The following is a 13,633-nucleotide window of genomic DNA, read 5'->3' on the forward strand; positions in this document are numbered from 1 at the left end:
TTCAGCCTTAATTTTTACCTCAATCAAGACAGCGCCTGATTTTGATTGTCCCTTGCGGTAATTTGACGGTTTTCCAGACACGAGCGTCGTCACCTTAAAAAATAACACATCAGAAAATGAAATTATTAATTCAGTACCTGTTTAACAAGCTGTTCCAACTGTCGCTCAACGGACAAAGTCCTAATTTCAAAATTCTTCGGGTCCCACTGGGCATGGTGTTGCTGTCGCAGCGTCATTTCAACTGTTTTCCTCTCAGACTGCCTCTAACTCAAGCGTGCCCGTCTAAAAAAGGGGATTTTAAACAAGACTGAACCGGTTAGTCAGCGCATCTTTCTTTTTCAAAAGAAACCGCCTCGAAGAAAATCGATTGCGTCTTTTGAATATTGCAGCGAAAATAGCTCAAAAATGACTCAGTAATAAACTCCACAGGGAACTGTACGTTATATTAGGAAAAGTAGTAATAACTCTTTCAATCAGGAAAAATATTCAATAATCAAGTTGAAGGGGTATTTTAAACACCGTATTTAGGACCTCTTCGAAACAACAACGAGAAGGCTTTAGTATAAAAGGTAATTGGATACATAACTTTAGTCTTATGGAAACTTATACCCTCGGCACGAGCGTCATTCCCTTTGTTGTCTTAACGTTTTTTGACTTTTTTCTTTTGAGCTATTTTCCGTTTTTTGCATTTCTTTAAAAATTCTGTTTCAACGCGCCTGGAGCGGAAGTACAAATTGCCCGCGCAACTCTCTTTCATCTTTCTACTTTTCAAAACCGCCAGTTTTTCTTTCTTTCGGGGCTGTGGCCATCTGTCGACCTGGAAAGCCCAGGAGAGAGGGGCTGAAAATTGCTAATTAAAAGTTCGCACTAGTGCTAATTCTCGGAGCCCGCGCCAAAATCCGATAACTAGCGCTGCTAAACCGTGTTTTTTATAAATGTCAAAGCCCGTTTTAATAACGATAATGATTCCGCCTGATTCTCTGTGCCCTTGACTCTGTCAGCTCTTGGAAAATTCGAATGTTTAGCCAGTCATTTTTGAAATAGCGCATTCACAAAAAGCAAATTTGCACAGCACCGCGCGTAAGAATTACTCTTATTCATCCTGTATGCCTAACTGTATGTCTTTTTAACGACTGGAAGGAAAGGATAAACAGGGTTCTCTAGTTCTGGCAGCAGAAAACTCAAATAGTAAATTTAGCTTTGGCTCAGATGCTAATCCAAGATGAGCTGAAACACCTTGTAAAGCTAACACGGGTGTGAAAGACTGCTTTATGTAAAAAATCAATTTTTCATCAAATTTTCTTCTCAATAAGTAGAATTTATTGGGCCCCACTCTCTTAAAACCATTATTTATCCTTTTGGGCAGTATCTTATTGGTCAAAAAACAAGGCTCTTGGTTCTTATTGGTCGAAGCACGCACTAACAAACGATGTAAAGTTTTTATATCAAACACAATAATTTATAAATGCGCTTGGAATATAAATCATAAAGGTCTACTCTAAGGTCTTCTTCTCGCCGATAACCTCTAGTTCATTAAAAAATGCATGTTGTTGAAATTTCGGAAGTGATGAAAAATGGCGTGGTTTGAAAAGAAAATTCACTTGTCTTTTTGACGAGCGTGAATTGATGTTTGTATGAATCAAGCTGCTTCAGTTACCTACGCACTTACTACGCTCCTGTGCCTCTCTCTCTCTCTGAAGAGCTAATAACTCTCTCTCTTTCTCTCCTTTTCACTTTTTCCCTTATCGCTTTCAGCTTTGGTAGCTCCCCAGCTTCGTATCTCTTATCGCTTCATCCCAATCGCCAATCGTCAAATCAAAATTGATTTTTTCTTTCAAAGCGAAAATAAAAAAACATAAAGAAAACGCGAGAAAATAAGAAAAAGAGCGAAATCGAGGGCGAAAATTGTGGATTCGAAAAAAGGGTTGATTAGGATGATGAATGGCTATTAGCCCCGGGCAGAGGCGGCAAAGGGAGAAATTTCCGACCAATGATTCATACTTTTTGATAATTACAGATCTGAGGAAGAGACATTTTCAGCAGAATCTGAAATAAGACATAAAAATTCGAATAGTGGAAGTCATAACTGCAATTTTGAAGTACTTTTAAGCACGGTAACAGTAACTGTTGATCCGCTGGATCAAAGAGTCAATGTCGCCGGAATGCTTTACTACTACTTAATATTTAGAGGTTCTAAATTAGAACAATTTTCAGAGCGGAATTTTACTCTATAACAAAATTTAATCGTAAAATGTTTGATTCTGTGATAAAATTGATCATCATTTAGAATCGAAGGATTTCACAATAATATTATCCAGATAATTATGATCAAATAGGTTCGATTTTTGGAAAAAATGTTCTGCAAGAAAAATTAGCCAATGAAAAGACGTCAAAATCGGTTGCCTCCGCGGTATCCGACATTTTTTGATCAATGCAGAATGGAGAGTTTTGATATTTGACTTCTTATCATACCATTTATGTAGGTAATAATTTGATGAAGACAATTTATTGGGAATAGGAAGTGTTAGATTGGTAAAGTGGGTGGCGGGGAAGAAGAAGTGGCTGAAAAATGGCGGCGGATCAATATGGCGATGATTCATGCCGAATTACGTGCTGCTGCTGCACATTGCTGGCAGCGCGTGTACGCTCCAAGGTGTGAGCCGCACTCCCCTCGGGGCATTCATCCCTTCTCCGAGCCAGAAAGAGAACGCCTGATAACTCAATTACGACTTATCTACCTTTCTAACCGACTGTTTTCTTTTAGAATGAAACGAGAAGTGAAACCATGAGCCAAACCAATGAACATTTGGCTACCAAAGAAACAGAGGAGTTCGGGATGAAATTCTAACGAAAAAATGAAATAGGGAGGCCCTTTCTGTAGCAACATAGAAGGTCCTAAATCGGCTTCTTCGAGCCCATTTTCTTGTGAAAAATGTGAAAAATTGTTATCCCGAAGAACAGAAATCGTCGAAGCCTCCTCATTATTGGAAAAGAAGTGTTCAAGTGAAGACCATTTTCTCTCATCGAATGATGAATACGAGCTCCCGCTGCGCCCTTTCAATCGCTACAAAGGGGTGATCCTAGACAAGGTACACCAGTTTTTTTAATTCCCGCCCTACTTGTAGAAAACTTTTTTACTTAATTTTGTGCCGCTATTTCGAATTTTAATGGCTGTTTTAAGAGAACTATATCTGGGCATGTGACGCATATCAACTACGAAAATGAATACTGCCTGGTGGACAATAGCGTGACAGGTGTGGGTATCGAAGAAGTACAGTATCTTTCTTGTGTCTATCTCGTTGTCGTCATCGCTCGGATATTTATCGACCCCATCGACCAGTGATATTCTCAGAGTTTGGCGAAGACGTCGTCCCCGCCAAGGGTCTTCCGATCGATGTCGGCCAGCAGCGCTGGAGACAAGCCGCCCAACCCAAGTTCGTCCAAGGAAAGAGTCTATCCTCCTTTTTATTCAATTAAATCATATCGCCGCTATACAGCCGCGCCAAGGCCCAAATCGCGCAATTATCCTTAAATCTCCATCCTCATTAGCATTTTCAAGCGCTATGCATTTCCTTGCGTATTTAAAATAAAAACAGCGACGATAACTCTCAAAAAGGTTGGACAAACAGCTTTGTTCTCGCTCTTCCGGCGCCGATCCCCGAAGGAGTGGAAGCGATGGAGACTAAGAACATCAAATTCATCGATTTCGATCGCCAAATTGCCTTCCTTGAAGAATCAGACTTGATTTGCGACATTTCAAGAGTCCATTTCGAAGCTAATGGCCAGAAAGTGAATACTTACACACCCCGAGTCGGCGACAACATCATTGTTCCGCGGCAAGAAATCACAGAGAACAGAATGGTTAGCGGTATTCGACCGAGTCAGGTGACGAAGAAATCCGGGTCAATCACGTTCTGGGATCGGAAGCGCGAGACCGGCTGGTTGAATGGCAATATTGCGTTTAATATATCCGACTGCTTGACTTGGACGCCGCGAGTGAATGAAGAAGTCTTCTTTCTTCAGATTCCGAATAGAAAGGGACCTAGAGCGATTGAGGTTGAAAAATTTCGAGGAACCGCGGCGGGGAGGGCGAGAATCGCTCCTGTCAGTAGGTAAACTGTCTATCCTATTCAACTACCAGTAACATTGACTTCCAGGAATGACCAACGACGATTTATCTTCAAAGGCCCTCGCCCTCAAGTGTTAAAGAGACGCGACGCTCCACCCCACTTTCTCCCAAATTTCGACGTGCCCACTGCCCTCGTCAACGGTATCCGCGGTGGAACAGATATCCTCAAGATCGTCCCTTCCCTCACTCTTGATCTCAACGAGAAAAACTACCAGGATAAAATGACGGCGCTACTGTTTTGTGAAGAAGTCGCACTTGGAATTGAAATGGAACAGTTTTCATTGAAAGACGTTGTTTTGGAACACCTCAGTTGCAACCACTTCAGTCTCGAAATCCCAGGCTTGAAGAATGAAAGTCCTCCGCTTGGAATCGCAGATTTGCTGATTATAACCGTAAAAGAAAACGATACGATGGAGTTTCACGCGTTTATCCACACCATTCGCTTTGCCGCAAGCACTGTTATTTTCGAAATGTCCGATGTTTTCACCGAAAAGCACAAAGCCTCTCCAGTGACGATCAAATTCACGCTGAACCGCTATCCTATCAGAACAATGCAGAACGCATTAAAAGGAATCGGCCGTGATCTATCGCTCGTGACGCTTTTCCCGACGCCGACGAACTTTTTCGGGCTGGAAGACAGGCGACGATTTGAGTATATTCAACCCTATCATGTTACAGCTTCCATGATCAGCGGATTGAATCAATTCCAAAACGACGCCGTGTTGAGTGTTCTCGAGGGCGCGGGGATGTTTCATCCAAAAATCATCTTTGGCCCTGCTGGCACGGGAAAAACCCGGACAATGGTCGAGCTCGCTAGAATACTCATCACTTGCAGCACAGCTAGAGTACTGATAGTCGCTCCATCTAACGCAGCTGCGGATATTTTACTTTCCCGTTTGAGCAATGCCCTAGGAGAACGAGCGGAACAAATCATCTGCCGCTGGAACGCACTCAGAAGAAACAACGAAACACTTTCCGAAAACTGCAAAAAGTTCAGCAAAGATGATTTCGCCAAAGAAGCAAGATGCGTCATTAGCACTTGTCTAGCGACATCGTCACTACCTCGAAGAAAATTCGACTTTCTTCTGGGTAAATTATTTTTTCATCATTTTATTCCGTTCAAGCGCGACGGTTTTTCTTCAATTCAAAGTCACCAAATTAGTAAAATGATATCGCCATTAGTGGGCTATTTTTGGAAAGCACCGACACACCAGACATATTCTGGGCTTTCAATAAAATCAAATTTGTAGTCGATGAAGCGTCACAGTGTACAGAGCCGGAAACATTGGTGGCGATGCGATTCACCTTGCCGGGATCGCAGGTGATTCTTGCTGGCGATCCGGCGCAATTAGGAAAGAGCTAGAAACCAGTTTAAATATAGCCATGCGAAAGTGTCATGTTCGAGCTCCAATCAGGGCCTACAGTAAAAAGCCCGTACAGCTGTCATTTTGGATTGACTACATCATTGCTTATGCGACTTATGGGCAACAGCCTTTATGAAAAGCAATCAACAGGACAGTACGACCGGCTTTATCTAACAAAGCTTTTGATTAACTATCGCAGTCATCCAAGTCTGCTCGAAATAACATCCAATTTATTCTACGAAAGGAACAGTCGAAAACGCCATTCTATTCTTGACTCAAGACTATTGAGAACACAATGTTTTCAACTTCCGAAGGGAGCTTATGCCTGCAGATAATGAGCACTTCGATGGGACACTTGATAAATACGCTGATTTCCTCCCGAAGCCGGGATTTCCCTTCGTTTTGGTGGATGTTGCCAGTGGAACTGAGGCCCGCCAGACTGGCTCTTTCTCTTGGTTCAATGCTAGAGAGGCGGTTCAAGTGTTATCCTACTGTAAGAATGTGATCAAAGCTGGACTTGCGCAGAGCGATGTTGGCATCATCAGTCCATATCGGCAGCAAGTGGTTGAAATTCGAAAAATTTTGAAACTTTCGAATTTGAATGACATTCGCGTCGGATCAACGGAAGAGTTTCAGGGAACCGAGTACAAGTGTATCATTATTAGCACAGTGAGGGCGAATGAGAGGCTGCTTGAATATGACGCAAGGAAAGGGATTTATTTTGATCACTGAAATCATGGAAGATAATGTTTTCTGAGATTTCTATTTTAGTTTCGTTCTGATTTTGTTGACTTGATTATTATTTTTTGTTTAGCTAGTATGAAGTATTCCTAATTGAAAACATCTAGGAAACCTTGATGTTGAAATCGCGTGAGTGATCTTTACGAGCGAGCTCAATCGAGAGAGCACTTTGTTTTCGGAAAAAACGATCTCAAATATCTTGGGGTTTCCCTTTTTCGACTTAGCTAGAGACTATTTTTAGTAAAGAGACAATCGAAATTCCTTGCTCAGAACTTGTATAGGCTTCGTCGCAAGCAAACAAAGAACGTGTGTGGCTCTAACAAGGTAAATATTTTATTCGTGAAATAGAAAATGCGTTAGAGAAAGTTGGAGAATATATTTGTGAATTCGGTAAATATTTTCCGGGTTCAAGGTGTTCTATAAAGGCAAGGCGGGCTCGCAAAACCGTGCGGGTATCTCATCAATCTAAAAGTTTTTAGTTTTATATATTTTCTTTGATGATTCTTTTATTGAACGAGGATATCTCAAGAATTTTGATTATTGACTTACCTTCGCAAATAATCGTCTGCAGGTAATTTTATGATTTTCCAGCGTCGCTTTAGTGAGGTCTTAAAATTTATAAAGGCGAGCGTCGCAAAATAAAACGCAGAATTATATAAGCATTTATTGATTTTTATTTCGCACTATGTGCAACTCGCGCCCCGTCCATATGTAAACGAGAGTGCCACTCGCATGAAAATGAAAAATGTCATTTTAGATCGGTCTCAGTTTTTTTTTGTTTTTCCGCCTCGTTCCTGTCCACTCGAGCTGACCGTTGTCCAGGACTCGCCGTGTGGTCGTTATTGGGCCACAGCTTGGTTTGGGCTTTACAAAATATAGACTGAACTTCAGCAGGTTATTTTAGAGCCATTCCTGTGTCCAACTGCGTACGAGACGATTGTCTCGTTATCCTCATCAAGAAGGACATTTTGTGTGATTGTCTTCATAGCTCCAGAAGTTTCGGTACTGCTGCTAGTACCAGCGGTCGAGGCTTTTGACCAGGACGCTAAAGATCACAATTTATTGACCAAACTTTAACTCCTTTTGTTCTTACGGCCTGTAGACATGGGACAATCGTGATCGTTAATTCCATTCAGGTCAAATGTTTGCGTTATTTTTTGACCTTGGAACCAGGACCAGCCCGTTTCGGTGATGATCCGCACGCGGAAACTCTCTTCATCCGGAAAATTATACTTTATGATCGGGGCGAAGAAATTCGAGGCCAGGCTCCAGAACAAATCGTGCCCTAAAAATGATGTGATTCATAACCTTCTCAAAAACTTCTATTGCTAAAGGTTATGAAAACAAAAGAAAGTACTACGTGATTCAGAAGTGGAATGAGGACTTCTGCGTAAAATTTACATAAAAAAAGTAAATTCCAGAGTCTCATATTACCTCATTCGATTGGAAACGATCTCTACTTACTTTTATCTAAAGGAATCTAAAGAGAAATGCCGCGTAATTAGAATATTTTAGTAGAGGTTTTATTATCCAGTAGATAATGTTTTTCTGTATTTTATTGGTGCTTATTTACGCTTGGAAATAAGCTGTCAGCGATGATGCATATCATTCATTCGTATCTTGCTTATTTAAGGGGGTAGAACTAGATTTTTCGAAAAACCTTGATTTTCGAAAGGCACTTTTAATAAGAAAAATCTGTTTTTACTTATGATTACGCAATTTCCTCAAAAATACTGCTAGATAAAGGGTTAAACTATCTTAAAATGAGATTGAAAAAATTTGGCTATTCACGTGACTCGAGAAATTTGAGGACGCGAATACGCTAAAATTGCGATTTTCGAAGAGATGGGTTGACGTTTCGCTCTCTAACGCCAAAATGTGTTGACTAAATAAAATTTTAAGAAAAATGTTGTTAGATCTAAGTTTGATCTATCTTCAGCCAAAGAGAGAATTTGAAAATCTAAGCTCTACTGGCTTTGAGCGCCGGTCTAGAATCAGCTATTTTTGAAAAACCTAGTTCTACCCCCTTAAACCGCCATTTAAATATTATATCGATTCGTTTTTATTGAGTTTTCTTTTTTTTTTCTGCTGCGAATTCGACTTGAGCTCTCGCTTTCATTTTTTGAATAGTTTTTATAATGACAAGTAGGAAGATCCATCCGTGGAATGTTGTTTCGCTGTGTCGATCGTTTAGCCAAATTTATGGCATTGTTAAAGGACGGATCGTATTAGTATTGAAGGGCCAGAGTAGAGAAATTGACAGAAAAAAGCGCGTTGCTTCCCGATTTCCACTGGAAATCCTTGTTGATTTCAGTGAAAGTACGGAACAAAAACCTTGGAAAACAATAGGCAAATTGACCCCAAATGGATCCATTTTTGTAATGGACGAGTGAAAAAATGAGTTGTGCGCTGTTTTTTTGTGTGTCTGTGTACGTCTCCGAGTCCCAGGGGAACCTTTGACTCATTGAAAATAGAGAGTATATCGCCATTGGCATATATACATACGCCATCGTCGCTAACCTTTTCTGCTCGCCGCAGAGTCAGCCAGAGAGAATGGAACGTTGACTGGCCAGGGCCGCCTGGGCTCTCAGCTCGACCTCGACTGATCTTGGAGCCCAGGCATTTGTACAGGGCCATTCGTAGTGTAAACAAATGCGAAAAAGAGAACAGGTCAAAAATGAAGACGATTTTGAAAGAGAGAAAGCGCGGAAAAAAGAGGAACAGAGAGATATTGGCCTGTCAGTAATTAACTGGGCTGTCATTGATCGCCGGATTAGAGCGGCCAAGTCGTTATCCTACTCGAACGCGAGAAATTAAACTCGTCCAGCCAAAACGGTATTTTCAGTGTATTTTTCCTGACCACTTTATTTTTAGTTTTGTAGGAAGGAACTTGTGGAAAGTTTTTTTCTAATAATTAGCGCTTCGAGTATTAGACGCTCTATCTTACCTTAGTCGGTAATTCAGAGTTTAAAACGGGGATTTACTGAAATGGAATTCAGTTGAAACAACGCTTTTTATAAGTGGGGCTAGTTTTTGTTCGTTTCCAAATAAGACAAGTTGGTAGATTGTTAGGAGTAGAATAGATGGCCAAGCTGTCAATCAAATAAAGGGACAATAGAAGCGCAGAGGCCGAGCGCTTCATTGGCTATCGGATAAGCCCGTAGCGCAAGATCAAGGTCGACACCCTCTCTTACCTATTGCTAGATTATAACGCCAGACGTTTTCACATTTTACTTGTTGCCACACGCCAGATAACAGCTTGATGTCTCGAGAAACTAGTGATACGGAACTGCCTGCTTTTTTCACCGGATCTTCACCTAAACAAATACGCTTTAATGTTAATTGCCCTTCTGATAAGACTAGCAATGTTTTAACGTAAATTGTGTACCACTTTTTCGTCATAAACAAAAGTGACTCGCCCATAAATTTTCTATTTTACGAGAACAAACTTTTAGAAAACTTACCGATTTTCAGTGGATATGTGGGATTTCCCCGGCCAAAGGATGGCATGAGGATTTCTTTGCCATAGACGACGATTTTACTTTCGGACTCTTTAGGGTTCATTCTCTCTGCCACGCGGTATAAGAGCCAGCTAATTTTTCCAGCGTATAAACAGAGGTCCTATCTATTCTAGAGACCCCTCGTTAGATTCACTTATTGACTTGACTGTCTGACTGTATCTTTTAGAGCGAAAGAATTGATCATTCTCATCGGAAAGTTGGAATTGCTAGAACTGGACTCAACTTGGAAGGAGTTCATCGCACACTGCCGCGCTCATTCTGCCATAATTACTGCCTGAGACTCTTATGAATCTTAGCCAGTCAGTAATCCTCAATTTTTTCAGAAAAAAGAGGGCTGCTCCCAGTCGGCTGTCGAGCAGTGTTGAAGAGCATCGTCGTCCTCGGGACTCTTTAGTCGGGGAGATCGTTCCTATCTTCTTTTTCGTTCACGCCAATTAGAAAAAGGTATTAAAACATGGCGCCAGCAATTTTAAATGTCTGCGCGAATATATTATTTCGCGCGTTTTTAAATAATTTTCGTTCAGGACAGTCTCAACGAATTGGTTTTGCAAGATCGTTGAGTTTTGATCAAGTATGCCGACATGTGTAGTATGGGCTGTTTTAAAGTAAAATCGAACGACGACGACGAGCGCGAGCGGATTGAACAGAGCAAGCGCATCGACAAGGAGCTCGGAAAATGCAAGCAAGAGTACCGATCGACGCATCGCCTCCTCCTCCTCGGCGCTGGAGAAAGCGGCAAGAGCACAGTCGTCAAACAAATGCGCATCCTCCACGTCAACGGCTTTAGCGACGACGAGAAGAGGCGAAAAATAGCCGATATCAAGAGGAATATAAGAGATGGAATCGTATCTATTATTTCAGGTTAGCAACAAACAACTCACCCCTGAAAAACGACACTGTGGAGAAAGAACTTATTTGAGAGTTTGATAAATCAGAATTGTTTTAATCCTAATTTGATATATTCTCCTAGATCTAAGGCTGCACCAGCTTTGACCGTAACTGTCATCAGACACAGTCTCTCGCTCTGACGTCTATTTTCGACGCGTTCCAAACTTGACGTCACCCAAATTTGAGATTCTCTCTCCCTCTCTTTCACTCAATTATGCATTTATAACAATCTCAGACCTCATTTTACGTCATTCTCCCTCTTCCATTTTGGATCGTCTCATAAACTAACATTCTTTTTTATTCAGCGATGAGTGAAATAAATCCGCCTGTACAGTTACATAACCCCGAATCTCAAGCCTCTTTTGACTATTGTGTGAACAAAAAGAACGAGCAGGAGTACGACGATGTCTTCTTCTCGCATGTGTCGCGGCTGTGGAAGGATCCGGGCGTTCAAGAGTGCTACGACCGCAGCCACGAATACCAACTCATCGACTGCGCCAAGTACTTCCTCGACAAGGTTGACGATGTCCGCAAGCCCGACTACGCGCCCAGCAGTCAAGACATGCTCAGGTGTCGAGTCCTCACGCAGGGCATCTTCGAGACGAGATTCACCATCGAAAAGGTCAACTTTCATATGTTCGACGTTGGCGGTCAGCGTGATGAGCGGCGCAAGTGGATCCAGTGCTTTAACGATGTAACGGCGATTATCTTTGGTAAAGACCTAGAATCGCCATTCATCTGACTAACAATCTTTCTAGTTGTTGCATCGAGTTCGTATAACATGATGCTGCGCGAGGACAACAGTCAAAACCGACTTGAAGAAGCGGTCCACCTCTTCCAAACGATATGGAACAATCGCTGGCTCAAGACTATCTCCGTCATCCTCTTTCTGAACAAACAGGATCTGCTGAGGGAAAAAATATTACTAGGAAAATCAAAGCTTGAAGGTAGCTCTTTCTCTTCTTCTTGATATTCATTGTCTCTCCTTAGATTATTTCGAAGACTACAAGAGCTATGTATGTCCAGAGAAGATCAACGACGAGCCTGCAAGTGTAACCAGTGCCAAATATTTCATCCGCGATCTCTTCATCCGAATCTCGACGGCGACGGGCGAGGGAAAACACTACTGCTACCCGCACTTCACCTGCGCCGTCGACACCGAAAACATCAAGAGAGTGTTCAACGACTGTCGCGACATCATCCAAAGAATGCACTTACGCCAATACGAACTGATCTAGCGAGTCTCCTTTCCAAAATTTATTAAACAATTACAACAAAACGCAAACAGCAGCAACAATTTACTTTACTTTCCAATATCACCTCTCCAAAAAACTCGATCCTCGAGCTACTAGTTTCGTACGAGTCTAAATCTTATTTCGAAAAGAAACTACATCCATTTAAAATTTAAATTTCTTTCCAAAATTCTTGGAAACACAAAAACTTGCCGACCGACTGGACATTTTTGGCGATTTTAGAGCAATTTTCAAAAACTGTTTCCAACCCAAAAAAAAATGAAGCTACTTGTAGCCCCATTCCAGTGCAACTTTACATACCCTCATGTTGGGTTCTCTTCCTTGTTTTCTTCCACTTTCATCTTCCTTTTCTCCCTTCTGTACTTTCTTATGCTGTTTGTACCGGAAGGGTTGAACGATTTGAAGAAGCAACGAACCTCCACGGGCTCTGTACGAGTACTTTCTGCACTGTACATTGTAAATATCCTGTCGTTCCCTGAATATCTGGTTAAAACGAACACTCGAAGGCGCAAAAAGCGGCCTCTGTCTTGCGTGTTTCTTTCTTGCAGGTTGTTTTTCCCTATTTACAGTTACAGTAGCAATTACAGATACAGTCACAATCACAGAAACAGCGATTTATAAATTTCTGGGAGTGCTTACTATTATTTATTATCTACTAAACTAAAACAGGTCAAGAGAAAGGACATCCTAAATTTGTACCGTCGGTAGTACAGTTTTTAAGCACTAGAATAAGGTCGTCTCGGCATTTTCGTACATTTGACTTGACAAATTTGCATCTTGGAAATTCAGCTTTTTCAAATTACCACTCTCTCAAGTAATTTTTATTTCAGCCTGCCTTTCTTCACACAATTAAAAATCAATTTTACTAGCTTATTTTTTGACTATTTGGCTGCTTTTTTTCTCTCATATCGAAGTAGGAAGATATTTTCTTTGTCTCTTGAAAATCGCGTACCAGATTTTACTTTTCATCAATCAAAGTCAAAGCTCCCGTTTTTCCGCTTCATCAATAATTATTCACAATTAATCCCGGTTCGAGTTTTACTATTTTTTTTATCAAGAATTAAAAATGTTAATATCATTTAAAATTTCGTCTTCCTTTTTTTCAACTTTTCCATTTTCAACTTATCAAACAACAAAAACCAATAAAGTATTCTTATCTCTCCTTTACCTGAATAATATTCAAAGTAGTTTCAAAATTGGAACGCAAATGCAAATTCTAGCATTTTTCTTTTTCAATCGCGGAATTTCCCGTAAAGGCTGCAATCGATCTTCCATATATATTATTTTTCTTTTTAACTCTTATGTTCATCTAACAATTTGACCACTAAAGAGGAGATTTCATGAAGCATCATGATGTTACGACAAAATTTCGGTGGTGGCTTTTCAGCTTCTGATTGGCTTGCTGATCGATGAACAGCTTCTGATTGGCTAAAATTTCAAAGCAAAATTTAGCTCGAAACTTTTAGTTTCTTCGTGAATTCACCCCTTTTTGACCTCTAAAACTACCCTAACTGTTTATATTACCCAACTTATAAAGAAACCTTCCTAACGATTTCCGATTTTAACTCTTAAGTTCCTCATCGTTCTTCTTCTCCTCGTCTTTATTATTTTGTTAAATATTCTTTTTAAACTAGGTTTACCTTTCATTTTTTGAAGAAAAAAATCCTTCTATCCTCGAAACTCTCCCTCAGATTTCGTTGTGTTAATCTTTGGAACATACACCTACCCGAAAATATG

General features: G+C 40.8%; 4 protein-coding genes and 1 long non-coding RNA gene across 6 annotated transcripts in view; 3 read left to right on the top strand and 2 right to left on the bottom strand.

The window, feature by feature from the left end:
- The window catches only part of LOC145697051 (catenin alpha-1-like), a 92,773-nt gene that overhangs the window by 10,658 nt on the left and 68,482 nt on the right, over window positions 1–13,633 (bottom strand). Inside the window, exons 2-3 of one of the 2 annotated variants that reach the window (XM_081774194.1) lie at window positions 138–282; window positions 19–93 (exon numbers count right to left, since the gene is read on the bottom strand). The exons of the other annotated variant lie outside the window; for it this stretch is intronic. Of the exons in view, the coding sequence (XP_081630320.1) occupies window positions 19–93; window positions 138–236 (174 nt within the window). The 5' untranslated portion in view covers window positions 237–282. The remainder of the gene's footprint in view (window positions 1–18; window positions 94–137; window positions 283–13,633) is intronic. 2 annotated transcript variants of the gene reach the window in all.
- Window positions 2,961–3,440, top strand: LOC145697084 (uncharacterized). Its single transcript, XR_014133848.1, has 3 exons — window positions 2,961–3,089; window positions 3,182–3,254; window positions 3,341–3,440. It is a non-coding gene; the product is annotated as an uncharacterized LOC145697084 (long non-coding RNA).
- LOC145697083 (RNA helicase Mov10l1-like) lies at window positions 3,620–10,042 on the top strand. Its single transcript, XM_081774233.1, has 7 exons — window positions 3,620–4,112; window positions 4,158–5,218; window positions 5,380–5,488; window positions 5,552–5,742; window positions 5,825–6,198; window positions 6,503–6,558; window positions 9,922–10,042. The coding sequence occupies exons 1-7, from the start codon at window positions 3,676–3,678 to the stop codon at window positions 10,031–10,033; spliced, it is 2,340 nt and encodes a 779-aa protein (XP_081630359.1). The 5' UTR covers window positions 3,620–3,675; the 3' UTR covers window positions 10,034–10,042.
- LOC145697071 (uncharacterized) lies at window positions 6,552–9,831 on the bottom strand. The gene is made up of 7 exons (XM_081774220.1): window positions 9,699–9,831; window positions 9,429–9,551; window positions 7,328–7,519; window positions 7,158–7,279; window positions 7,029–7,098; window positions 6,784–6,830; window positions 6,552–6,699 (listed from the first exon to the last, which is right to left on the bottom strand). The coding sequence occupies exons 1-7, from the start codon at window positions 9,796–9,798 to the stop codon at window positions 6,652–6,654; spliced, it is 702 nt and encodes a 233-aa protein (XP_081630346.1). The 5' UTR covers window positions 9,799–9,831; the 3' UTR covers window positions 6,552–6,651.
- Window positions 10,073–13,630, top strand: LOC145697065 (guanine nucleotide-binding protein G(s) subunit alpha-like). Its single transcript, XM_081774213.1, has 5 exons — window positions 10,073–10,199; window positions 10,280–10,616; window positions 10,949–11,356; window positions 11,402–11,590; window positions 11,634–13,630. Exons 2-5 carry the CDS (start codon window positions 10,337–10,339, stop codon window positions 11,879–11,881), a joined length of 1,125 nt encoding a protein of 374 aa, XP_081630339.1. The 5' UTR covers window positions 10,073–10,199; window positions 10,280–10,336; the 3' UTR covers window positions 11,882–13,630.

This window comes from Oikopleura dioica, chromosome 2 (assembly GCF_907165135.1).
Source record: "Oikopleura dioica chromosome 2, OKI2018_I68_1.0, whole genome shotgun sequence".
NCBI lineage: Eukaryota > Metazoa > Chordata > Appendicularia > Copelata > Oikopleuridae > Oikopleura > Oikopleura dioica.